The following is a 26,937-nucleotide window of genomic DNA, read 5'->3' on the forward strand; positions in this document are numbered from 1 at the left end:
GTTTTCATTAATTCCCTCAAGCCGGTGTGACGATCCTATTATTCATGTAGTTTAAAAACAGCGTTTTTGAGTGCTCTCTATTTGATAGACACACGTGAACTAATAAAAGACATGGCCCCTGCCTTTATGGAGTTTATATAATGGGAGAGACAGGTAAGAATCAGATATTTATATAAATGACTTTAAAATTGTAACTCACAAGACCAAGGAGAGGTGTAATGTCCTTGTGGTCATTCAGTGTGGACGAGGGAGTGCCGACTTAGCCAAGCAGGACAGACTCTGTTCTCCAAAGGTAGCAGCAACAGTCCTCCCACCCCATCACTTCACACTCTTCCACCAAGAGGTGGGCTCCAACTGCCTTCACCCTGAATCTGAGCTGGCCAGAAAACTCTTTGCCTAACCCAAGGTCGCAAAGAATTTCTGCTGTGTTTTCTTCGTAATGTTTTATGGTATTAGCTCTTGCATTGAACTCTGATCCACTTGAAGTTACTTTTTATGTTGGGTGTTAGAAGATTAGGATCTAAATACATCTTTTTCTATGTAGATATCCAGTTGTCCCAGCACCATATGTTAAAAAGACAATTCTGTCCCTATTGAATTGCCTTGGCACTATTGTTGAAGATTAACTGAATATAAACGTATGAATTTATTTCAGGATTCTCAGTTCTGTTCCATTGATTTATATACCTGTCCTTACGCCAGTACCATACTCTTAATTACTTCAGCCTTATAGCAAATTTTGAAATCCAGGTTGTGTAAGTTCTGCAACTTTGTTCTTCTTTTTCAAAATTGTTTTGGCTATTCTGGCTCCTTTGCATTTTTATGTATATTTTACATTCAGCTTGTCAATTTCTACCAAAAAAAGAAAAGCTTGCTAGGGTTTTGATAGTGCGTTGAACTTATAAGTCAATTTTGGGGTAATTTTCCATCCTAACAATATTGCACCTTCTTGTCCATGAACATGAAATGTCTCTCCATTTTCTTAAGAGATATTAAAAATTTTTTCTCAGCAGTGTTTTATAGTTTTCAGGATACCAGGCTTGCATTTCTTTTGTTAAATTTATTTCTAAGTGTTATATACTCTTTGATGTTATTGTGAACGGAATTGTTTTTTTTTTTTTTTAATTTCATTTTCAGGTGGTTAGTGGTGTATAGAAATGCAGTTGATCTTGTTTGTACCTTGTGACTTTGCTGAATGTGTTTATTAGTTTCAGTGTGTGTGTGTTTAATGGAGTTATCAGGATTTTCTACATACAGAATCATGTGATCTGTGAATAAAGAAAGCTTTACTTCTTCCTTTCATATCTGATGCCTTTAATTTTTTATTTAATTTTAGTTTCTTCCTTATTACACTGACTAGAACTTGCAGTGCATTGTTGAGTAGAAGTGAGGATAGACACCCTTTCCTAGTTTTCAGTCTTTTACCAGGAAGTGTGATGTTAGCTGTAGGGTTTCTTTTGCTGCCCTTTATCATGTTGAAGAAGTTCTCTTCTGTGCCTGGTGGTAAGAGGTTTGGGTTTGTTGGTTTGTTTTAGTCACAGATGGGTGTTGGGCTGTGCTAACTGCTCTTCTGTCCATTGAGCCCGTCATGTGGCTTTTCTTCTTCATTCTGTTAATAACGGTGTATTGGCATTTGTGATTTCAGATGTCAGGCCAGCTTTGCAGTCCCAGGTGAAACTCTACTTGGTCGTGATATGTAATCCCTTTTATATGTTTCCAGCAACATATAAAAAACCCTAATAGTTTAATGATTATTACATCTGTAATCATGAGGGATATTGGCTTGCAGTCCAGTATGTTTAGACATTTATATTAAAGCACACATCTAGCATTTCTGGTGCTCTTTGTTTCTTTATGTGGATAGAGTTGACATGTGGTGTTACTTGTTTTCAGCCTGAAGGACTTCCTTTAGTCTTTTTTGTAACACAGGTCTGCTAGCAAAAAAAGTTTTTTTCTCCGCATGTCTTTATTTCACCTATATCCTAAAGTTTAGCTTACAAACGTACCTCTTTTTATTGCGCTTCACTTTATTGTGCTTCAGAGATACTGTGTTTGTTTTGTTGTGTTTTTTTTTTTTAACAAATTGCAGGTTTGTGGCAACCCTGTGTCAGGCAAGTCTGTTGGCATCATTTTTCCAATAGCATTTGTTCACGTCATGTCTCTGTGTCACATTTTGGTAATTCTCACAATATCTCAAATGTTTTTACTAATTTTATATCTGTTATGGTGATCTGTGATCAGTGATCTTTGATGTTACTACTGTGACTCACTGAAGGCTCAAATAATGGTTAGCATTTTTTAGCAGTATTTTTTAATTAAGGTAAGTACTTTTTTCTTTTTAGACATAATGGTATTGCACACTAATAGACTACAGTATCGTGTTAACCATAACTTTTATATGCACTGGGAAACTAAAAAATTTGTGTGACTGGCTTTATTTCCATATTTGCCTTATTGCGGTGGTCTGGAACCAAATCTGCAATACCTCCGAAGTATACCTGTATATAATTCTTGGTCGACGGTTTTTTCTTTTAGGTGGTAGGAGGCCATTCTTCTATTTTCTGGCCTCTACTATTTTTGATGCGAAGAGTCATTAATTATTTTGTTATTTTGTATGTAATCTTGTTTTTCTCTTGCTTTTGCTCAGACTCTCTTTTTATATTTGATTTTCAACTATTTGACTGTGGTGTACATGTTTATCTCAAGCAAATATGTGAATATGTGGGTTTATGTTTTTCTTCAAATGTGGGTAGTTTTCAACCATTGTTTCTTTAAAATTTCTCTGCCTTTCTCTTCCTCCTCCACAACCCCCAACCCCTGGATTCCCATTATATGTATGTTGGTACATTTGATGGCGCCCCACAGATCTCTGAGACTCATTTTTCTTCATCCATTTTTCTCTTTTTTTTCAGACTGAATACTTTTAATTAACTTCAAGTTCACTGATTCATTCTTCTGCCATCTTAAATCTGCTATTGAGCTCCTCTGATTAACTTTACATTGTAATTATTGTGGATTTTTAAAATCTCTCTCTTTTTTTTTTTTTTTTTTTTTTTGCGGTATGCAGGCCTCTCACTGTTGTGGCCTCTCCCGTTGCGGAGCACAGGCTCCGGACGCGCAGGCCTAGCGGCCCTGGCTCACGGGCTTAGTTGCTCCGCGGCATGTGGGATCTTCCCAGACCAGGGCACGAACCCGTGTCTCCTGCATCGGCAGGCGGATTCTCAACCACTGCGCCACCAGGGAAGCCCTAATCTCTTTTTTTTTTGCTAGTCCAGATTTGGGCCCTCTCCTAGGCAGTTTCTTCCTGCCCTGGGTATAGTGACATTTTCCTGTTTCTTTGCATGTCTCTTAGGTTTTTGTTGAGAACACCACATTTTAGGTAATGTATTGTAGTAAATCGGATTCTGATTAACTTTATTCCCAGAGGGTTATTGTTGCAGGTTTTTTTTCCTTTAATAATTTAGTTGGACTAAATCTGCAAAGTCTGTCTCCTTCATGGTTTAAAGTTTTGTTAATTTTTTTCCTTCTCACTTTTATTTTGAAGCCTGGCCTGCTAGGATTTTTCTCTGGGTCAGCATTGCTGAGAGATCAGCCAGTGATTGGTCAGAGTGTGTGCTCACACACCTGTGTCAGTAAGGCTTCCCCCCTCTGCTGATGGAACTGGCTGTGCATTGGGGAGTACATCCAAAGGCTACTCATTTTCCAGTCTGCCCTGGCTTCTCCTTTCTGCCAGGAATCCCTGTGTCTCCTTTGTATGTACACAGACGCACTGTCTGGCGAGGAGGTGTGGGGCACTTGAGCTTTCTTTGTTCTCTGCTGTACACTGCATAGCCCTCCATTCAGCTGGAGATGTGCAGAGAGCTTATCAAGGCTTTCCTTGGCTGTTAAATTTCTGGCTAATTGGCCAGTCTGTTTGTTGCGTGCCCCACCCAAAACGTGATTATTAGGCTTGCTGATTGACTGGTCTTCTCTATTTATTTGCTATCAGAATTGCTACTGATATTGACAGTGCTGCTGGGCATGGAGTCATTTCACGCTTTCTTCAAAATTACGTGAACATCCTTCACTGGTTTTCGGGCTTTCCCCATCCCAGTGGAACTTATGCATCATCGGGGCTGGGGAGGAGGGGTGGGAGCACTCCCAGACAGATTGCCACAGACTCCCACTCTTCTTTCCAGAGTCCTGAAGTGATTGTTTTTAACTGTTTGCTCAGCTTTTGTTGCTTTTTATGGAAAGACTTTGCTGAGCTCCTTGCTTAGTTATCCTGAAAGTCCTGTGCTCTCTCATAACCTTTCTTTTTTTTTTTTTTTAACTTAGGTTGTTTTGGATCTCTGTCCATATGAGCATATGTAAAGTTTCACTTCATTCTTTTTAATGTCTGCATAATTCATTATATGTGTGTTCCGGAATTTATTTAATTAGTCTTCAAATAATGGACACTTTCTTCGTATAGATTATAACTCAAACAGTGATCCCAGGATTAACCTTGGACATAAATATTAGCACATTGGGCAAATATGTCTGAAGAGTACATCTCTGGCTAGATAGAGGACCCACTGAATTTTTAATAAATTACTTTTAATGATTTTATTTTAATACTTTTTTCCTATTCTCCAGGCTAACACATTTAGATAGATCCTAAACTTACTGGCTAGAGAAATCCTATTTACACATATTTAATTAGAATTCTAATCAATTTTCTACTCTTCACAACTGGTGACAGTGTTGGTGTTAATGTTATAATAGTTTCACTTTTCAGGCGGGGAGTTGAAGTGATAATTTACTAATGACTAGTTTAAAATGTAAAATTGTAAAAATAATTTAGTCTATAAGCTACCATAAGTGATTTGGTTTCCCTACTGATTTAAAAACATTATTTCAGAGACCACTAAAATTGTAACTGCAGTGTGTATGTCAGTAGTGTCTGTCTGACATCAGAAGAAACAGTTACCTCACATTTAAAGAAGTTGTCTAAAATCACATAGCTGGTCAGCCCGATTGGGTAGGGTAAATTCAGGCTTAACCCTCAGATGTGATTGACTCAGATTCCGTTTTTGGGTTTTTTTTTTCCCTCCTAACTACACTATCTGCTGTAATGTACTTTTACACAGATGATGTTTAAAATAGGCTTTAATTCTACTTTTTGTGGCACCATTGTAAATCACCTAACTTTACTTAGAGCAATGCTTTTCTTTTTTTTATTTTTCTTTTTAAATTTTTAATTGTATTTTTGAATAGGGCCTCAGTTATTTTCTTTTCCCATGAATCAGTTTTTAACCACATACGATTTTGTGTCCTGCCTCCTAACACTTTTCAACAAGGCCAATATTTAGCATTTAGGTAGCACATTTTATTTAGAATGTGCTTTACAAATAATTTATTAATCACACATTTTTGGTAAAATGGTAAGGAGCATACTCTTAGTAGGCAGAACCCACAACGGATTCAGAGGTTGTCTGCCAGGAGCCTGCCAAGGGCCAGCCGTGATGACACACCCTTCTCTGTAATGTGCGGGGCCTTCCTTCCCACTTCTGTATCCGTATCTTTAACTTCTGAATTTACAGTTCCTATGTCTGATTGCTCTAGAACAGCTCAATTTTTGTGTGCTATAGACCATTGCAGACTCGACCTGTACAAATCGATTAAATCATGATGTCACTTTGTTACTCTCCTTATCTTCCAGAAACCAGTCAAACTTATTTGCTCATATACCCCCATATCCAATATTTTACCATTTCTAATAAAATTAGACATTATAAATAACTCCATATCTACCTTTCGCCATCCTTCCTGCCACTTCCCTACTCCAGGCCATCTTTACCACATACTGGGATTACTTAAGTGCTTCCATCTGCTGTTTCTGCCTCCAGTGTGTTGTTTTTTCCTTTTAATATCTTTATTGAGATATAAATCACACGGCATAAAATTCACTCATATAAAGTATACAGTTCAGTGCTTTTAAGTATATTTGCAGAGTTCTGTAACTGTCCCCCTAATCTAAGTTGGGCCATTTGTCTTACCTCCCAAAATGAACCTTGTAACCAACAGCCGTCACTCCCCATTCTTCTCCCGCCTTCGGCAACCACTAATTAGTTTTTGTTCTTTTCACACAGCTTTTATGGAGATGTAATTCAGGTACCGTACAGTTTACCCATAAGGTACACAGTCCATTGGATTATTGTGTGGTCACAGTTTTGTAGCCGTGACTACAAACTTGTTTAGATCTTTATCACCCCCCAGAGGAGCTCCAGACCCAGTAGCGGCCCCTCCCATCCGCCTCCCCTACCTTCTCACACCCCTCTGTCTTACATAGCCGCTCATTTATCTCCCTAGATTTCCCTGGGTTTTTCTGACATTTCATATAAACACATACAGTATGTGTAGTCTCTTGCCCTGACTTCTTTCACTTAACAGACTGTTATCAAGGTTCGTTCAAGTTGCTTTTTATTGCTGAGTGATATTCCATTTTACGATATACCACATTTTATACTACGTGGTTTTCCAAAGTGGCTGGACCATTTTACATTGCCACCAGAAAGTTGTAAGGGTTTCAGTATCTCCGCAATCTTACCAACACTTGATATGGCTATCTCTTTGATTACTGCTATCCTAGGGGGTATGTTCGTGGTATTTCATTGTGGTTTTTGTTTGCATTTCCAAAATAACTAATAATGTCGAGCTTCTTTTCTTGGGCTTTCTGTTTTTCTTAAAGAGAAATGCCTATTCAAATCCTTTATCCTTTCAAAATTAGGTTATGTGTCCTTTTATCATTGAGTTGTGAGAGTTCTTCATGTATTATGAATACAAGTTGCTTATCAGGTAATAGGATTTCAAAATATTTTCTTCTATTTTGTGGGCTGTATTTTCACTTTTTTGATGGTATTTTTGTAGCACAATAGTTTTAAACTTTGACTTGGTCCAATTTGACTGTTTTTTCATTTGTGCTTTTGGTATCTTAGCTAAGAAATCATTATGTAATATAGGACCATGAAGATTTACTTTCATGTTTTCTTTCAAGAGTTTTACAGTTTTAGCGCTTACATTTAGGTCTGTGATCCATTTTGATATAATTTTTGTGTATGGCAAAAAGTAAAGGGCCCATCTTATTTTTTTGATGTGGATATACATTTGTTACAGCACCGTTTGTTAGAGACTATTTGAAAATCAATTGACTATAATTGAAAACTGGGCTCTCAATTCTATTTCATTGATCTTTATGTCTATCTTTTAAGGCAGTACCATACTTTCTCCATTGCTATAGCTTTATAGTAAGTTTTGAAATGAGAACATACCAGTCCTCCAGCTTTGTTCTTCTTTCTTTAGATAGTTATGGCTAAACTAGGCTCTCTGTAACTACTGGTTGAATGAGTTGTAAATAGTAATGCCCATATATCAGTTATGTGCCATTTTAATTTTATTATACATATTTCACTTGGAAAGTATGCACAGCAGAAGGAGACATGGCTGACTGTAGAAAATTCTAGTTTAGGGGAAAAATACTGTTTGGTTTTTTTCTTTTTACAACAATTTATTGATAAATTTTCATTTCAACAAACTCAAGTCTTGTTTTATGAATTTAACTATTTTCCTTACCTTATTTTTCCTATTTAAAATTATTTGCTTCTTGTCCTAAATTCTTTGTTATCTTCTGTCTTTTGTGTAGGACTACAATGATGAAATCAGGCAAGCACAGCTCCAGGAATTAACATATTTGAACGGTGGCTCAGAAAATGCAGATGTACCAGTTGTTCGAGGGAAACCTACCTTGCGTACAAGAGGTGTACCAACCCCAGCAATAACCAGGTAGGTGTGATTAATTGACTTACCTTTTTGTTGTTAGAATAGGGTACCATGGCAACAGTTTTAATGTTTCCTTTATTAACAGGCGAGCAGCTTTACCAGTGTATTGGTACAAAGCCTGTAGGAATGCATTCAGGCAATATGGTGTCCTTTTAAGAGGATTCACTGTGGACTGAGGTATTCCTGGGCTTCGATATAACCTGTACCACTTACTAGCTAATGACTGTAGATAAGTTTATTTAATCACCCTCACGTTATTAATCCCTTAATTCTTTGAATGTAAGTCATAGCTCTGATGCACAAATGGAGATAGTGGAAGCTTGTGTTTCCCCAGTGAGTGCAGACAGTACCAGGCTAGTTCATTGCCGCATCTCCGGTGTTGAGCAGTGTCAGGTACCAGGTGAGTGTCCGATGCTTGTTGTCTTTTTATGCCGTGTAAATGCTCTGTGGTATCTGAAACTCCTAAGCTCGTCCAGGCACACCGAATTTTTATTTCTGTCTCGGAATCATGACTGCTTTTATCATGAAAAATACGTTAATGAATTCGTAAGTCAGTTGAAGCAAACTAAATTGAGACGTGACTCTCAAACTTATTTGAAAATTATTTTTTATTTTTGCATTTTTGCCCCCAGAAGAACTCAGTGGAAATGAGTCACACAGACTTTTTTTCACTGGTGACTATATATATTTTTTCAGGTAGAGTTTTGCATGAAATAATTTAAAATAGGTTTCTTCCATATATCCAAGTTCATTTGCAGGAATAAGAAGTGAGTTCCCCTGCCGAGTGCTGCTGATCGACACACTGTCAGAGCAGTTACAGACAGGTGTTATGGCAAATGTTAAATAAACACAGATCTGGGCATGGTACCAGGGGGGTTTTCTCTGTAAAAACAGGCTAATAATAATAGGATTGCTGCTGGTGATTTAATGAAATAATTTATGTAGCTGTTCAGTAAACGGTAAATCTCTATCATTTCCGTTTCTCCTGTTAAATAATTTACTTGCAATCATAGGAAATTACATATTTGCTGTATTCGTTTCCAGTGGCTGTTACAATGAATTACCACAGATTTGGTGGCTTTGAGCAATAGAAACTGGTCTCAGTTCTGGAGGCTAGGTGTCAGAAATCAGCTTTACTAGGCTAAAATCAAGGTGCTGACCGCTCTCCCCCTGGAGGCTATGGGGGGCCCTCTTGTTGACCCTCCCAGCTCCCCAGGTGCCTGTAGGCAGCCTTGACTTGAGGCCGCCGCACTCTGCTCCGTCCCCGTCTTAGCGCCGCCTTCTCCAGTCTCCAGCTGCCTCCCCCACACAGGGATACGTGTGATTGTATTTAGAGTCCACCTGGCTGATCCAGGGTAGTGTTTCCATCCCAGCATTCTTGACCTGTTGTCACATCTGCAAAGGCCCTTTTCTCTAAATCAGGCAACGTTCACAGAATGAATATCCCTTGGATAGAGAATATAGAGAAGAAAGCACATGCAGTGCCATCATTTAGGGGATGCCCTGTTCCTTAGACCAGGTCTGCCGTTTTTACTGAAGATCATTTCTAAGGTAGTTGTCTCATTTTCAATTAAGTTGAAAATGCTATGTTATGAATAGACAAAGAAGGCAGAAACTTTCTGTTTTGAGGGAGCGTAGCATCTGAAGAGATACCGCCATCTGCCCAGGTGAAAAATTATTCCTCCTGACGACAGCCTATATACCCTGCTTGCCATTTTAAGCTTTTCCGTCGCCTTGGTAGTCGGTATTTGGGGATGGAATTACCGTTCAGGTCACACTTCAGACCCAGTGGTTCGCTTGTGGAGCAGTGGCTGGTTCGTGCTGATCCAACGCCCTACCCGGGGCACTTCCGCTCTCCGCGTGCCAAGGAGCCAGGCACCGCCTTCTTCCCTCCATGTGATTGTGGGCGTGCATGGCACCCAGATCGTTCAAAGACTCTGTTTTCTACAGTGTGAGATTCATGTTCCTCTAAGAGGCCTTCGGTTGCCCTTCTGTATTTTTCTTAAGACCTCTCTCGCAGTTGGTCTTTGTTCATGACTTTGCCATGTTTCCTGTCTGTAGCCCCTGCCTCCCCCCGACACTGCCACCGGGTTAGAGGGTGCGCTCTGCCCTTCCAGACCTTTGTTCACACTGCTCCTGTGTCTGCACGTCTGTGGTTCCGCTCTCTAACCCTCTCACCTGTTGAAGTCCTACTTGTCTTCACATCCCGAACTGAAACTTACTTTAAGTGTCAGCTTAAAGTAAGCTGACACTTAAAGTAAGTTTACTTACTTTAAGTAAGTAGCTTTTTGGGAATGGTCACACAGACACTCACGTTGTGCCTACTGCTGACTGAGTGCTTTCCAGCACATCACAGATATTAACTAGGTCAAGCCTCATAACAGCCCTGTGAGGCGGGCACTGTTTTGCTAAAGTCACCATTTCACAGATGAGGAAACTAAGGCCAGAGGAGTCAGTTACTTGCCCCAGTCACTCAGCTGGTGATTTTTAGAGCCTGGCTGGAATGCAGGCAGTCTGGTTCCAGAAACCATGCCTCTCCCTCTCTTTGATCCTTCCCTTCTGTTTTTATCCAGAATCTTTTTTTTTTTTTTCCTTCCACCCATTCTCCCCTTGCAGTTTTTCCATAGAACTTTCATTCTGTCACTTTTCTTATATTTTAATTACAGCACAATTAATACAAACTACGATGAAGACTTATATTTTTACTGCTTTTTCTCATCAGATCACATATAGTAACTTGCTAAGTTAATGTCCATCTACCAGAATAAAAATAAATTAATATGGAAAATAATTAGGATAGAAAATTACAAAAATCCTAAGGGTGAGATTAATACACAAAATGGTACGTTATTTTGCAGGGTTGGCAAAATTGGTCTTCGGATTATGCTTTGAGCTTTCTAGTGGCCAAAGCGGAGGAAAATGTGCTTTTAGAATTCACAGCGTCTAAATGGCTAAAAACAGTCATAAAACAAAAGACAAATGTCCTTATTGCAGCCTAGCGCTTTCCAGTCCTGGGACCACTGGATGGTCATAGGTAGGTCCTCGCTACACCCAGTCCCTCAGTAAGTCATTTTGATTTTAGCTCTAAAATAAGCCTTAAATCTATTTTTCTTTGATCACCTTTTCCACCCGGCACTCCAGCCAGACTGGTCTCCTTTCTGTTCCTCGAACAGGCCGAGCTCGTTCCTTTCCCTGTCCTTTGCCTTCCCTCCTCCTCCTCGGAAGGCCTGTCTGCAGCTGCCTGCCTGCCCCTCAGCATCCTGATCTCAACACACACAGGCACCGTGTCAGAGAAGCCTTTGCTGGTTGCCTTGTTTGAAGTGGCCGCCGCATAACCCAGACACAGGCCCACAGCAGCCTTCTTGGTTACATGGTAGCATTTATCAAACTGAATTTACCTTTCTGACTCGTTCACTTTTTCATTGGTTGCTCCTCAGTATTATGTAAAACCTTAAAGGCCCTTGTGTCGCTAATGTTTGGCATATAGGAATCACTCAGTAAATAGGTGTTGAGTGAATACAGTACACTCGCAAATTCTCCAGCCTCTTCTGACCGAGGGTTGACCATTTACAACAATTTTCGTTAGTGTAGTTCCTGTCTGTCGTGTGACTAGATTACCAGGGGATTAGCTTTTGGGGAATGGTCACGTGGACCGCGTCGCGGCAGAACAGGTCATCGCTGTTCCCCACTCTTATCGCTTCAGGGTAGCTTTCTGCTGAAAGATGTAAATGATCTAAAATTAAATCCTGCAGAAGGGAGCAAGAAGTATTTTAATAAAACCTTTTCATTCACTTTCAAATGAGAGGACTAAACTTACTTCTTTTTTACTTAGGAGAGAAGGAAGTTTATTTTTTTGCGCTCTGCCCCGTGCAGCCCTGTGGTACGTCACCTCCCTAACTCCCTGCACGGACCCAGCAGAGGACACGTCAGGGAAGGTTAGGACTGATGCCACTCCAGGCAGACTCTCTGTTGAGCTCTGTGGTTTTCTCCGTGGGGTCTCCGCTGCATATATTGCCTGCTGCCCTGGTGGTCTGGGCTGGACAGTTTTGAGCCCTCAAGGATGCTTCCTTCCTTTCCCCTCTTCAGAACAGCTGGCTAGTTCTCTGTTGCTTCTCCACTGGCCTTGTCTGGCCCTTTCCCCAAGTAGCAGGCAGTGTTCTCTCCCTGCATTTGTTACCAGAAAGAGCAGGAAGGAAAAGTGAACAAAGCAGATGAAGCCTGTCTTTCTAAGTAGTAAGTATGCATTCACCTGCATCGGGTGCTGAATGTGTTGGTTTAGTTTCAACTTAGGACATGAGGCTGACCCATTCACGCAGCTTTTATCAAATGGGGAAAATTTTCAGCTACAGTTTCTTTAAAGAGTTTGCCTTCCCCTTATCTCTTCTTTTCTTGGACTGCAACCCCGTTAGATCTTGCGATTGCACTTCCCAGACTGTATGCCAGGGTGCTGAGATGCTGCCTCACACCCACAGGGCTGCCGTGGAGAGTTGAACGTTTCATGGGACCAGTGCAGTAACCGGCTGCTCTCAGACACTGCGTGAACTATCAGCTTAAGTTAATCATTTATTGTTTTCACACTAGGTCATGCCCCACTGATTTCACTGACATCGTATCTTTGTAAAACCGGCATCTCGGCAGCTGCTGTGATAAATATTAGGTAGCCACAGTGGCTCTGCCTGTTGGGCACCACGTGACTTCCCAGACCAGGGGATCAGATGGGACTCGGTCACTCTCATTTTCTCATCCACACTGATTTTCACATGGTACCTATTCTCTTTTTAAAATGGATTATGAATAATATCATAGATGCTAAAGTTGGTTTTAATGACAGAAAATGATACATTCTTCTCCGCAGTATGTGAGAAATGTTATCAGGAAAGCTGAATAGTTAATATATGGGCCATAAGTATTTCACCAGCATATGATACGATTTATATTATTCTACCAATCTCTATTAGAAAGTCCTTCTTTATCATTAAGGAAAGGCTGGATATAGGAAAATGATAATATATTTCTTCTCCTACTAGCCAAAATTATAGAAATTTCCAATTTTAAAAACGCATTAATTTGGGACGTTATGCAAACTATATGATTGCCTCCTGGATTTACCTTCTGAGGACCTTGTACCACCTGACCTGTCAGAACCATCACTCTCCTCTCCTTCCTTTCAACTCTGTGTCTGCTGTCCGTGCCTTTGTGAAAACCCAGACAGTGGTTGACCGCACGCATGCCCCACGCCCCAGGCAGACACGGGAGGCTTTCCTCGGACACGAGCTTCTCTGCTTCTCTTGCCGTAAGACTTGGACTGCCCCTCCGTCCTCAGCGTTCACCCCCTTTGGTGGTCCCCATGCTCTCCGAGTATGTGTTAGTGCAGCCACGCTGGAGTTGATTAAGGGGAGGCAAAAGGAGAAAAACGTGTGCTTTCTTTTAAAGTCACCTTAATAGGCTTCGAGAAGGCAATAACTGAGGCAAATAATGTGGCAAACAGCGAGAAAACTTCTGATAAGAACTTGTAACTTAAGTGCAGCCTGGAACAGACACGTGAGAAAAGCCGCTGAGCACAGTTCTCCTGCTTACGGTGCATCAGCACAGCCTGAAGCCGGGTGTGGGTTCCCGGTCCTCCTGTCGACTCCAGTGCCGGCTGAAGGAAGGCTTGGATACCCATCAGGCCAACTGACTTTTCCTAGAATAATGTCAAGCAAGCGCCGCCGACAGGCTGCAGCCCTGTAGGGTGGAAGGAGCCTAGTGAGTGTTTCCTGTGCAGTGGGCGTCTCCTACCCTCCCTTCCCCTCCCCTCCCCTCCCCTCTCCTCCCCACCCTGGCTCTTCAGAAGTTGTAGTCAATTTTTTTCCTCTTTGGCCATCAGTCAGTTTCTGGTGTTAGGTCATTTAATGTCACACATTTTCCTGAGCTCTTTCTCTGACAAATTGAAATTGCAGAGATGATGACCAAGTCATTGTCCTGCCATCCTGGGATTTTTAAGGAGAAAGAGAAACAAGCAGTTATGGCAGAACGGCTGAAATAGAGCACGAGGGATGTGAGGAAAAGTGAAGCGGAAGCAGAAACGATAGCACAGATCATCCTGAATGGGGAGCGTGGGTACAAACACACTTAGGATGAAGGTAAAGTAATAAGGCAGGGCAGTGCCAGAGGGAAGTCATCCTATGCAGAGGGGCAAAGGCTTGAAAGCAGGAAAAATGGGGCCATCTGCCTGGAGTTAGGGTGTGGCTATGGGAAAATCAGAGTCACCCCCAGCCCCTCCTAGCTGCATGGTCTCAGGGAACTTCCCTCGCTAAGCCTAGTTTCTTCGTCTGTAAACTGGAGATAGGGCGTTGAGCACACATTAATCCATATCCTACTTAATTTTTTAAATGTCCCATTGAAGCCCAGACTGTGGCATGATTCCTTTTCTGATTACTCAAAATGATCCCTCGCTAAAAATAGAATTCCTGTAGCACAGATATTTGATCAGTCCTTGGGCAAATTGCACATCTCTCTTAACTCCTTTATTATCAATTTCACCATTATCACTGAGGAAGAAGACTTGTGCTGCATAGTTCCAGAAGGCAGAAGTAAGGCTGATACTTAGAAGCAATAAAGATTTTTGCTATTTTTGTTTATAAGGAAGAAAAGTAAAAACATGCTAACAGTCAGAATTGGAAGTCAGAATTGGAAGTGACAGGCTTCCGAGTACCGAGCGAGCTCTCTGACTTCAGGGGGATAGTCCCTGCATGAAACGATAAGTTTCTTATACTTTTAAGAGGGTGGACTCTCTCGCACTGTCTTATGTTGTCAGCAGTTTTACTAGTAACCAGTTTGTAACTTGTTAGAGAAGAAACAGATTGCATTGGATTTCTTACAGACTGTGTACAGTGCAGGATAACGTAACACTTAGTCTTTTTTTTTTTTAAATTGCATTGAAGGTTGGATGGTTCGCAGAATAAAGAAAAGAGATAACCAACAGGTTTCATAACAGATCTATAAGCTCTGGGTCCAAGCTCCCCACAGCAGCACTTGAAATGCAGAGTCTCATTCCCCAGCCTAGGTGGACTGATGCAGACTCTGCCCCTAAACCTGGCCCCAGGTGATATGCGTGCACCATAAAGTGTGAGAGGAGAAGCACAGCCCTGGCACCGCATTTCAGATGATCTGTAAAGGTGGTCAGAGAGAGAGCTGCCAGAGTCCTCTATTCAGAACTTCTAGTCTCCATCAGCCCCGATGGCTTCTTATGTTTGTTCTGAGGGATTATGACCATAGGCTGTGTTTACCTTTCCCTTCTGTCCAGCTTCTTGTTCCCTTGTCAACCTCTGGCAAGAAAAAAAAAATATCTCAGTGATTAAGCTTTCAGAGAGGTGAGGGACAGTTGTCACATGTGTTAGGGATCCTATAGGAAAATAAATTAGCCCTCAGGTCATTACTGCATCAAGCATGGCTCCTCGGATGGATCTCTGGGATAGCTTATTCTTACTGTGAGACCAGCTAGACCTTGACACTGGATCCGGCAGGCACCCCCTCTGTGATCAGCTGTAGGCCTTTCTCTTCCTGAGGCCCAAGCGTCCCCTGTGTTCCCAAGGTCATACAGCCGATGATGCTGGAGCTAGCTTGAGCTAATTCCACGAAATTCATTGTTTTATCATACGCTTTTGCTTCTCATAAAATATATAGACAAAAGCCAAACAATGTGGTATATATACTGTACTCTATACCACACTGCATCACTGTTGCTAATTGTATGAAATGTACATAAATGTGCTGCTGCTGAATGGATGAAATGAGCACAAATGCGAGTTGTACCTTCTGTCTTCTCTCTGTCCTCACCCTTCAGTTAGCAGCCAAAAGGACAGTGTTCAGGACAGAGTCCAAGTAGAAGTCCACAGGATAATTACCACTTACTGAGTGCCTGTTTTAGCTTAGGCACCTGATGTAGTTGTAAACCTCCCAACTGTTCTGCAAGAGCTAGATGTTATTAACTGGACTTGTAGATGGGAAAACCAAGGCTCGGCAGCCCAGTGATGACAGGACTAGATTTGAGTATTGAGTGTGGATGTGCTGGAACCCACATCACGTGCTTTTGCATCATAGCCTAAAACTTCCTGTTAATATATAAACTGAATAATTAGTTCCTAATTGACTGAATACAAGAAGTTATTGATCATCCAAAGCACTCTTCCCATGGAAAAAACTTTTCTCAGTTATTTTCACATCTGAGTTTCAAACCAGAAACCAAGGTCACCCTGCTGAAAAATGCAAACAGAAAGAACCATTACAGTCACACCCCTTTGCTTATGAAACTTTCTACTCAGATGTGTTCTGTTTCTGCCTTTCCCTTACCCCGTTCTGAGCAGTGTGGCACCCAGTCCTGTCAATTTGAATCAACTTTTCAAGTAAAAAGTTAAGTAAGTCCCCATTGATTGTCATTATAAATGTCATCTACCAGACAGGTTTTCTGTTCTCCTCCCACGTTCTCGGCCCTGCTGTTCAGCTGTACCCTGAACCTCATTTGTAGCGTGGAGTGAGCACTGGGCAGTGCAGCGGGACCTTCCCGTTGGCCCGTCCCGCCGCCGTGCCTCCCTCTCACCAGAGACCACTGACAGCAGCGCTAGGACTGTGCTGCTTGACACCGTTCCCGTGGATTTCAAACCCTTAAAAACGGATCTTCAAAGTGTCTTTTGTAGACAAGTATCCCAAGCTACATATATCAAATGACGTGTCTAAAATTCTAAAATGGATTCTTTTTTATTTTATTTTTTTTGCGGTATGTGGGCCCTCTCACTGCTGTGGCCTCTCCCGCTGCGGAGCGCAGGCTCAGCAGCCATGGCTCACGGGACCAGCCGCTCCGCGGCATGTGGGATCTTCCCGGACCGGGGCATGAACCCGCGTCCCCTGCATCGGCAGGAGGACTCTCAACCACTGCGCCACCAGGGAAGCCCTAAAACGGATTCTTTAGTATGATTTCCATATACCTAGTGGGTACATAACCTAACAATGTCGATGATGATAAGAAAGAATGGTGAGCTTCTTAAATATAAAGTAATGTCTTTCAGTGTGGTAAGAGACGTGAATTTATTGAAATACTGAATATTTTGTGATCGATATAGTACCTTGGACGGCAGGGATGGGGTATTAGATAAAGAAGCAGGAGCCTTATTTACTTTGAATACACACAGATTGACTGAAATGTCACAGATGAGTTAGATGTACCATAAGTAGAAACTACTCCTTTCTCTAATCACACTGAAGATTTTTCTAGATGTATACCAGAGATAAAAAGGTGAGTAAGACTATTAGGTATTACAGTGTCTATCAGTACAGTTCAGAGAGATTGACATTAATCTAAGTTGCTGATATTCATTGAGTAGGCAATGGGCTAAATACCGTGTATGTCCTGCCATTTTTCCTTCACCATAACACTAAGAAATGGGTTCTGTATCCCATTTCACAATTGAGGAAACTAACTGTCTTGGAAAGTTCAGACTCTTGATTAGTTTGAATGTTAATTGGAAGGCAGAGGTAAATAAGTACAGTCAGGAAATCGATCTGAATCCAGTGTCCTTGCTCTAGACCACCAATTTTATTGCACCGATTTTTATGACCTAGTATGAAAACAACAACAAAAAAGATCTAACTTACAGTGGCTCAAAAAAGGGATAACACAAGTTGCCTAGAGGTGAAAGTCATGGATTTTGACAGTTTTGAGAAGTACCAGTCAGGTTTTTTGTAAGGTGTCCCTCCTTTGGGATTTGTCTAATATTTTTCTCATGATTAGCCCAGGATTATAGGTTTGGGGAACAAAAACCGCAGAGGTAAAATGCTATTTTTATTACATCATATTATGGGAACATACTGTTCACGTGACTTACCACTGTTAGCTCTAGCTCATTGCTTTTTGTTGCTGAATCATATTCCATTGTATGAATGTACCCCAGCTTGCTTATTTATTCACCTGTTGAACAAAGGGCAACTTGGTTGTTTTAGTGACTAATTTCAAAATTTCAAATTTCAGGTATTCATTGCAGCTGTGTAGGAATGCAGTTGACTTGTTAACTTTGTATTCCAAGACCTGTTTCATGTGCTTATTAGTTCTAGTTTATTGTTTGTTCGTATGGTTGCTTTGTTTTGTTTTGATCTGGTTGATTCTTTGGGAATTCTTACATGGAAATGTCACCTGCAGACAAAGTTTTGTTTCTTCCTCCACAATCTTAAAAGTTTTATTTCCTTTTCTTGTCCTATTGAATTAGGTGGGACTTCTAGTACAGTTTTAATTGGAGTGGTAAGGCTGGACATCCTTGCCTTGTTCCCAGTCTTGAGGGGAAAGCATTCAGTGTCTCACCGTTCAATATGATGTTAGTTGTTCTTTTTTAACTTAAGTAAATTTACCTCCGTTCCTAGTTTGCCGAGTTTTTATCACGAATGATGTTGCATTTCATTAAACACCTTTTCTGCTTTATGTGACCTTACGATTCTTCTTCGTAAGCCTTCTGGGCGGGCTGGTCACATGGATTTTCACTAATGCTGAAGCAGCCTTTCATACCTGGAACAAATCCCATTTGGTCGTGACGTGTTTAATACATTATTAAATTCAATTTGCTGCTCTTTTTGAGGATTTTTGCATCTTTGTTCATGGGAGATACTGATTTATGGTCTGCTTGCTTGTTTGTTTCATCGTATAATGTCTTTAATGCCTTTTGCCTCCTCTTGGACCACATGTCTCTTCTTCGGGATGTCAGAGACCACCTTGCTCAGCCCCCTGCCACCCTTCCTCGACCTCTCTGTCTCCCAGCCCCTTGACCAGTTGTGGCTTCCACAGGTGGACTTAGAAAAAAAATCTTGGGAGGCACCTCCTGTGACAGGTCCCCCTAAGGGCTCAAGAGCAAGTGGAAGCCGGTCACTTCTGTCTTCCTCGGTGGCCTAGGCCAGTCCCAGCCTCTGACTAGTAAAATGTAGAAATAATTTCCAGGAGACACGTCCGGTGACCACCCTCAGAGAATATGAGTTCGGAGATGTTTCCTCTGATTTTATTTTCTGGAAGAGAGTGGAAAACTGATATCATTCCTTCCTTTCATATTTGATAGAATTCACCAGTGAAACCTCTGGGTCTGGTGCTTTCTTTGTTGGAAGATTATTAATTATTGATTAAATTTCTTTAATAAACATAGGTTTATTCCGATTATTTAATTCTCTTTGTATGAGATTTGGTCATTTGTGTATTTCAAGGAATTAGTCCGGTTCATCAGAGTTAACAAATCTGTGGGCCTAGAGTTGTTCATCATCTTCCTTTTTTATCTTTTAATGTCCTTGAGGTCAGTAGTGATGACCCCTCTTACATTTATGATATTGTTGGTTTTTCCTTGTTTAGCCTGTCTAGAGGTTTATTGATTTTATTGATCCTTTCAAAGAACCAGCTTTTGGTTTTGTTAATTTTCTCTGTTGTTTGTGGAATTTGAGCTTTCAGCTGTGTATTTGCTATCCCAATCAAACAAGAGAAGAAGAGAGAACTGGTCGGTAGGCAGCCTCATTATCTGCTTGGTTCTCCTTGTTTGGAGGACATTGTCCATAGGAGGTGGGTCAGGCTATGCCTTTATTTTCTGGTGGAGCCGAATTTCTGTCCTCATTTCTTCATAGGACTTGCACACTTCCTCAAGTTTTAGCTTATGTTGGGCTCTTCTGCCTCCTGCCTTCCTCTCTGACTTGGAAGTCTCATATTTTATGTTAGAAGTACATGAATATGTTGAATTCTACTTCAGAAAATATATGTGTTTATTTAACCTAAGAATGATGTTTTCAGTCCCTAGGTAGTAGGTCCACTATTTGGGAAAGTTCATTTTATTCCCTCTCGTGGAATCTGATGTGTTTTGGTCCCGGGTTTGCCAGCTATGTGTTCTCAGACAGTCTTAAGATCTGTTTAGGCCTCCGTTTCCTTGTCCGTAGACAAGCCAGGTAAGGCCCAAGTCATCACAGTGTTGGAGTGAGGGTTGGCTGTGACCCTGGCAGGATGTGATGGAGGGGTGCTTGGTAGATGGCAGACTCCCCAGATGTCAGTTTCCTGTTCTGTGTCCCAGACAGACACTGACTCCTGGGGTTTCTTTGATGTTACCATATTTATTGTTGCTGGACTAGCTGCCTAAATGACTTAATTTCCTTCCTTTAGGTAGGTACCTGTTTCTCATTGGCTTTCAGTTTTCACTTTGCGTATGTTTTCCTTATTTCTTTTTGCAGAATTATGGAACACTGATTTTTGTGAGGTATAAATGCATGCGAACAGTGGAATGCTAGAGAATACCATGAGTATTGCTAATTTGACCCTCTTGCTTTCAGGGGAAGGGGAGGAGTCGCAGCCCGGCCAGTGGGAGTTGGGGTACCGCGAGGGACGCCGACTTCCAGGGGAGTCCTTTCCACCCGAGGGCCAGTGAGTCGAGGAAGAGGACTTCTCACTCCCAGAGCAAGAGGCGTCCCCCCAACTGGGTACAGACCTCCACCGCCGCCCCCAACACAAGAGACCTATGGAGATTATGTAAGTGGAGGTGTTCTGATGATCTGTGACCCAGACATAGCGTCGGGTGTTGTGACAAACATCCCTCACCTTGCTTTAGCTCTTTACCAAATGTTTATTGAGTGCTAAATAAGTACTTAGTACCAGAGGCATGGAAAATGTGAAAGAAATAACCTCTTTCGTCAAATAACTTAAACCTCAGATATGGAAGATGAGTTTGGGCGGTGGCGAGGTTCAAGACCAGGGTCAAGGAGGCATGTGGGCAAGCCCCCCAGGAGTGTAGCAGAGCATTCGTCCACGGTCCTCTCCAGGTTGCCTCTGAGTGATTCAGTCATTTAAACAGCAGCTGCCTGCGTATACCAAGCTGTTTTTACCCTTAAGTGTTCCTCTTAGGCTGGTGCTGCTGAATACCGATTCTTAGTGGAAATTCTTTTCAGTGAAGAAAATAAAAGTTCCCAGTTTTTTAAATTAATGCATTATCAGGTTTTCCATTTATCATTCCATAATTCTTTGATATGGTTCATAGACTTATTTAACGTAAGAGAAAGAACATACATCCATGGAAAATGGGCGGCAGGGGGTGGGGAGGGCGGACTCTTTAACAAGAATACAGAACCCCTGGGATTCTTACTGTAACTTTCTGGTTAACGTAAATGAGGAAGATAAGTACTGGATAGATGTTTCTTATTAGTAATTGAAAGTATTAAAGAAAGGGTATATGAACTGTTGTCAAAGAAGGGGGAAGCAGTGACAGGCCTAAAATGCCAGAACCAGTAGGTTTTCATGTCTCCCTTTGATGGAGGTCTCTTGCTAGGAAGGAGCTCAGCACCTCTTTGCACAGTTTCTGGAACTTGCAGTAATCCCTGGGCCACAGACTACTTCTTCAGTGTCATCTGCAGCCACTGAAGGAGCTGAGTCTTTGTTCTGGTCATACTGAACTTCTTACAATTCCCTGAATGCGCTGCGTCCTCTTAGGCTTCCAGAACTTTCCTCCCGTAGCAGCCTCGGCCTCGAGTGCTCCTCCCCCTCATCTGGCTGTTTCCTGTTTGTCCTTGCAGACTTAGGTCAGCTGTTACTAGGGGATCTCACGGGAGGCAAGAGCTGGCCTGTTGAGCGTCACCGCAGTCTCCCAGCTGACGGTGGCCGCTGGCGGTGCAGGGATGGAGAGCTGCACCCCTTTGCGCTGGCAGAGCGCACGCTGGGAGCTCAGCGAATTCTGTTCTGAAAATAAGTGCCATGTGGACAGCTTCACCATTTATTTGGCTGTTCACTCGGGGAAGGCCTTTGTCTGTGCCTCGGCTCTGTGTTCTTTACAGTTGGACGTGGTCCTCTTTACTGGTATTCTTACCAAGCTGGCAGTTGTGCCTCAGATTCATCCACAAAGGCTGAGTCTCATGAGAGTAGCAGAGACTGAAGGAAAGGAAACGTTGTGAAATTCCTTTGCGGTGGCCCGGTGTCTGCTTTTTTCCACCTCGGCCTGCCTTGAGTTCTCTCAGGTTTGGGTGCTGTAGATGTGGCTGGATGGTGTCGCCGTAATCGCCAAGGCACAGGGGGTGTGGGAAACCTGGATCCTAGGCCCCCCTGTGCTATAAACATGGTACGAGTCAGGCAAGGTACTTAGCTTTTTTTGGCTAAATCCACCAATCCACCTGTCTCAGAAAGAGCTAGTGCCTTATTTCCATACATTAATTCATCTTTCCACTCGGCAAAGATCGATTGAATTCCTACAGTGTGAACCAGACACACACATCCTCTTGTCTCAGCGTGTATACCCTGGTCAGTCTCGAATGAAATTAGATGAATACAAATAAAAATTTCTTGAAAGGTTAAAGTCGAGGGGAGCAAAAGGAAGAGAAATTCAAGGCACTTGGTTTTTCTGTGTTTAGCTCTGAGTTTTATTGATAAGTGATGGGAAAGGCATGAAAAGAGTCGATTTGCAAAGTATTCTGCTGAGTTAATAACACCCCTTCCCATCCACTACCACGGCTAGTGGGTTGGTGGCCGTGCAGAAGAATGTGTCCTGTCAGGAGCAGACGAGGGCTGGAGGGCTCTGAGCAGAAAGGCAGCCTGCATCGTGTGAGCCCACACTCACGCCTGCCACTGGCCAGGCGCGTCTCGTCCCTGAGGCTGCATTTCCAACACAGCTCGTACACCACAGCGTGGCCTTCAGATAACACACGGCCACGTTGGCTCTCTTGCTTATAATTTGCCATTGGTCTTAACCGTCTGAGATCCTAAAGATTACTCAGACCGTACGCTTAGCTTTGCAGCATGGGAAGGGGAAAGAAAACCCTTAAAAAATTGTTTTGTTTATTTGCTTATTTCTAGGATTTTAGATCATGTGGGTATACTACAAAATATCCAGCTTATTATCCTGGGTCCTGGAACCCCCCCAGAGTGGCTACTCATTCACGTGGCAAGTGGGAAAGTTGAAGCTGGTCTTCTTAGAGTATACTAAAATACCTATTCCATTGGACTGGAATAATCATAAATTAGACTCTAAACTCCTATGGGAGTCGGGACTCCCCGACCCCACCCCTGCACCCATTTTTATATTCTCAGCACCTAGTATAACGTCTAGCACATAGTCGGTCCTTAGTACATGTTTGCTGAATAGATGAATATTCTCAAGACCGAGTTTTTAAAAATTGCCACCTGTGGAGAACCCACCCCAAATGCCTCCTGTGTGCTTTGTCGTTTTTAGTCACTTAGTGGTTTATATCTAACTTATTAGCATGTCGCTGTGTAGTGCAGTCTTCGCTTAGGATACATCTGTTTCTCAGAAGATTGTAGACTTCTCAGGAAAGGCACTGTGTCTTGTAATTAGTCTCGAGCCACGAGCATAGTTTCTGGCACATGGTAAGCACTTAGTAAATGTTTACTGGACTAGACCACCCTGCACAGAGAACAGGTAAGTTTTCCTAACGAAGGTTGCCATGGATCTTTTCTAAGTCAGTTACTGTGACCACCCGGTGGGAAGAATGTGATAGTTGGCCCTTGAAAAAAGATCTTCCCTTCCTTGTTCTTGCGCTCAGAGGGCAGTTGCAGGTTACGAAGATGTAAGACCGATTCTGTGCAGCTCCTGAAAATAACAGTCACGTATTATAAGTCTGATCTCAGTATGAGAATGAACTTTGAAGAAGGACGTAACATTTAATGAGAAACTGCTCTCCATGAGGCACTTTCTTATATGTCATGTCATGTTGTTCTCACAGCCACTCAGAGAGGTATTGTGATCCTGTTGTACAGGTGAGAATTTCAGGTGTGGGAAGTTAGTGTCTCTCCCCGCGTCGCAGGGGTGATACAGAAGGAGCAGGTGGGGGACTCACAGCGGGAGGCCTGTGTGTTCTACCTTGAACAGCCCGTGCCTGATGGAGACCAGCGCTCTGCGAGCTGAGATGATAAGGTCTCCTCACCTTTGGGGACAGTGCAGCAGGTCCTGTGCCCTGCTGTCACCAGGAGTGCAGCAAAGGATGGCAGGAGATTACGTAACCTCTGTGCTCCCTGCCGTTTAATAATTCTCTGGTTACAAGCTACCTTAAGTAGGGAAATGGAAACTGAGAACCATTAGGAAGAACGGGATGGGTTAGGATTTTAAAAATAATAATAAACAAAGCATTATTACATTGATTGGCAAAAAAAAAAAAAAAAAAAGAAATAGCGCTTTCACTGTTTTAAGAATTTCCGAGCATCTATAGCTCTAAAAAAGGCTTGTCATTCCTTTGGAACTCAAAAATGTAATTTTTAATGATTTCCTTGAAATACATTTGTAGTAATAAATGTTCTGTTTCTATAGAACTTGTTGGTTCTATCTCACCAATTCAGTTTACTTATTTTAACTCTGATTTAACGTTTAGTATCTGAGGCCATTATTTCCAGAATAAAAGATGCAAAGAAATCATATCAGTTGCTTATTTAAACAAAAAAGGGGATGAAACCTGTTCTTTCAAATCCTGCCACAACTGGTGCTTTTTTGAGAAGGTATACATTTCAGTCCTTAAAATGCTCAGTGTTCTTCAGATTATGTATACTAAGATGAAGGTACTTCAGTACAGTTTTAGGCCCAAGAAAAAACTGAGTGTATGGTATACGTTAATATTATTTTTAGCAAATAGTTATAATATGCCAATCATAAAAACGTTCCCTATTAACCCAAGCAAGAAAGCCTGATAACTTAAAGGTATTTTCTGGTCAAAATGCGCCTATTGAAAGTGGACTGATTTTTCTCAAGGTGAGTCGGTGACGAGAACTCGATCGTTTACAGTGTTGCCTGAGCCAGCTGTTCCTCATCCGAGTCACTGTCACAGAATATTCCCTGAGTGTGTGTGTGTCATTGAGAAGAACATCTGTCAGCAAATCTGTTCCACTGGGAGAACGTTACTATCGCAAAAGTACCTGTAACACACGGTAGCCATCGGAATAGTATAGGCTCACCACCTCTCTGTGAACGCTCGTCTTCTGAGAATAACTCTAAGAATACAGGGCAATTCAACACGATCAGCTGTTTTTCCAAAAAGGAAGAAAACAGATAATGGATGTGTTTTCAACCATTTGAGTACAAACGGGGACCTTCTGCTCCACTTTTAACTTAGTAAAATTAGATATAATTACAGTAACTTCTCGTCTCTTTTTCGAGAATAAGAAGCACCTCTTTCCCAGAATGACATTGATTCATTACTTATGTCCAAATAATTAAATAGCTGACAAATAATTAGTGTAACCCAGAATATATTCAATGAGAGCACTTTAACAGTTCAAAATGTCGTTGTGATTACACAAAAGGACATGTTTGATGCTTGTTGGCCGAGCCCAACTTACATAGGAATTTCTAAAGTGAAGTCATTTTTCATCAATTGCTTTAGGCTCTACATACAAAGAAAACACACAAGCAAAGTACAGTCAGCCCTCCATTATCCGCAAGTTGGGCATCTGTGGATTCAACCAACCACAAACGGAAAATATATATATATATATATATATATATATATATATATTTTTTTTTTTTTTTTTTTTTTTTTTTTTTTGCGGTATGCGGGCCTCTCACTGTTGTGGCCTCTCCCGTTGCGGAGCACAGGCTCCGGACGCACAGGCTCCGTGGCCATGGCTCACGGGCTTAGTTGCTCCGCGGCATGTGGGATCTTCCCGGACCAGGGCACGAACCCGTGTCTCCTGCATCGGCAGGCGGATTCTCAACCACTGCGCCACCAGGGAAGCCCTATATATATATTTTGTGGTACGCGGGCCTCTCACTGCCGCGGCCTCTCCTGTTGCGGAACACAGACTCCAGACGCGCAGGCTAAGCGGACATGGCTCACGGGCCCAGCCGCTCCGCGGCATGTGGGATCTTCCCGGGCCGGGGCACGAACCCGCGTGCCCTGCATTGGCAGGTGGACTCTCAACCACTGCGCCACCAGGGAAGCCCGGAAAATAATTTTTTTAAAGTTCCAAAATTGAAGCAAAACTTGAATTTGCCCCATGCTGGCAACTATTTACATAGTATTTACATTGTATTTACAACTATTTAAATAGTATTTACATTGTATTAGTTATTATAAATAATCTGGAGATGATTTAGAGTACAAGGGAGGATGCGTAGGTTATATGCAGATATAACTACATATCCGGTTTATATAGGAACTTGAGCGTCTGTGGATTTTGGTTCCGAGGGGGTCCTGGAACCAATCGCTCGTGTATACCGAGGGAAGACTGTAGCTGCGTGTTCCCCAAACACTCAGTCTGGTCGTTTTATTTTACTGTCTCTGAAACATCTTGCCCATTGCCGTCATTTCCTGTGACATTTGTGTGTTAGTGACTACTAGATCTGCCGCTCCCCCGAGCTCTCTCTGGGGCCCCTTCCTGAGTCCCTCCCTACAGGCCCGCAGCTCCGTGCAGGCTGTGGTGCGGCCCCCAGGGGCCTTGTTCCTCCCAGGGCCCTTGTTGCGAGAACAGCACCGCCATGAACCCAGGCGCCCAGGATCTCGTTCGTTCATCGTCATTCCCTGCATTCACACGGTAAACACGGCTCACTTCTTCATGAATAGCTGATCTCCAGTTAATCTATGTCACAGCTGCTTTAGGGAAGACGCTTGTCCTCCTGCGTCTTAGGAAACATTCTTGCCAACCTCCCCCGTCCAACTCCTGTGCTCTGATGATGGCCTCTCACAGTGCCTGCACTTTCCACAGTTGGTAGTTACTTGTTTGTATATCGTTTTCACGTCTGACTTCTCGCTAACTTTAAGTCTTTGTTTAATCTTTTATTCCTACCACCTAACATATAGTAGTCCCTCAGTAAACGCTGGTTGTTTATTTCTTTTTAATTTTTAAATTTAATTTTATTTATTTTTTTATACAGCACGTTCATACTAGTCATCCGTTTTATACACATCAGTGTCTACATGTCAGTCCCAATCTCCCAATTCAGCACACCACCACCCGCCGCTTTCCCCCCTTGGTGTCCACACATTTGTTTTCTGCATCTGTGTCTCTATTTCTGCCCAGCCAACTGGTTCATCTGTACCATTTTTCTAGGTTCCACATATATGCGTTAATATACGATACTTGTTTTACTCTTTCTGACTTACTTCACTCTGTGTGACAGTCTCTAGATCCATCCATGTCTCAACAAATGACCCAATTTCGTTCCTTTT

General features: G+C 42.2%; 1 protein-coding gene across 16 annotated transcripts in view; it reads left to right on the plus strand.

The window, feature by feature from the left end:
- The window catches only part of KHDRBS3 (KH RNA binding domain containing, signal transduction associated 3), a 659,142-nt gene that overhangs the window by 538,931 nt on the left and 93,274 nt on the right, over positions 1–26,937 (plus strand). For 9 of the 16 annotated variants that reach the window (XM_067017886.1, XM_059042812.2, XM_067017879.1 and 6 more), the window contains 2 exons: positions 7,664–7,803; positions 20,116–20,311. In XM_067017886.1, the coding sequence (XP_066873987.1) occupies positions 7,664–7,803; positions 20,116–20,311 (336 nt within the window). The remainder of the gene's footprint in view (positions 1–7,663; positions 7,804–20,115; positions 20,312–26,937) is intronic. The other 7 variants (XM_067017881.1, XM_067017880.1, XM_067017882.1 and 4 more) reach the window with 1 other exon arrangement.

This window comes from Kogia breviceps, chromosome 17, assembly GCF_026419965.1.
Source record: "Kogia breviceps isolate mKogBre1 chromosome 17, mKogBre1 haplotype 1, whole genome shotgun sequence".
In the NCBI taxonomy this organism is placed as follows: Eukaryota; Metazoa; Chordata; class Mammalia; order Artiodactyla; family Physeteridae; genus Kogia; species Kogia breviceps.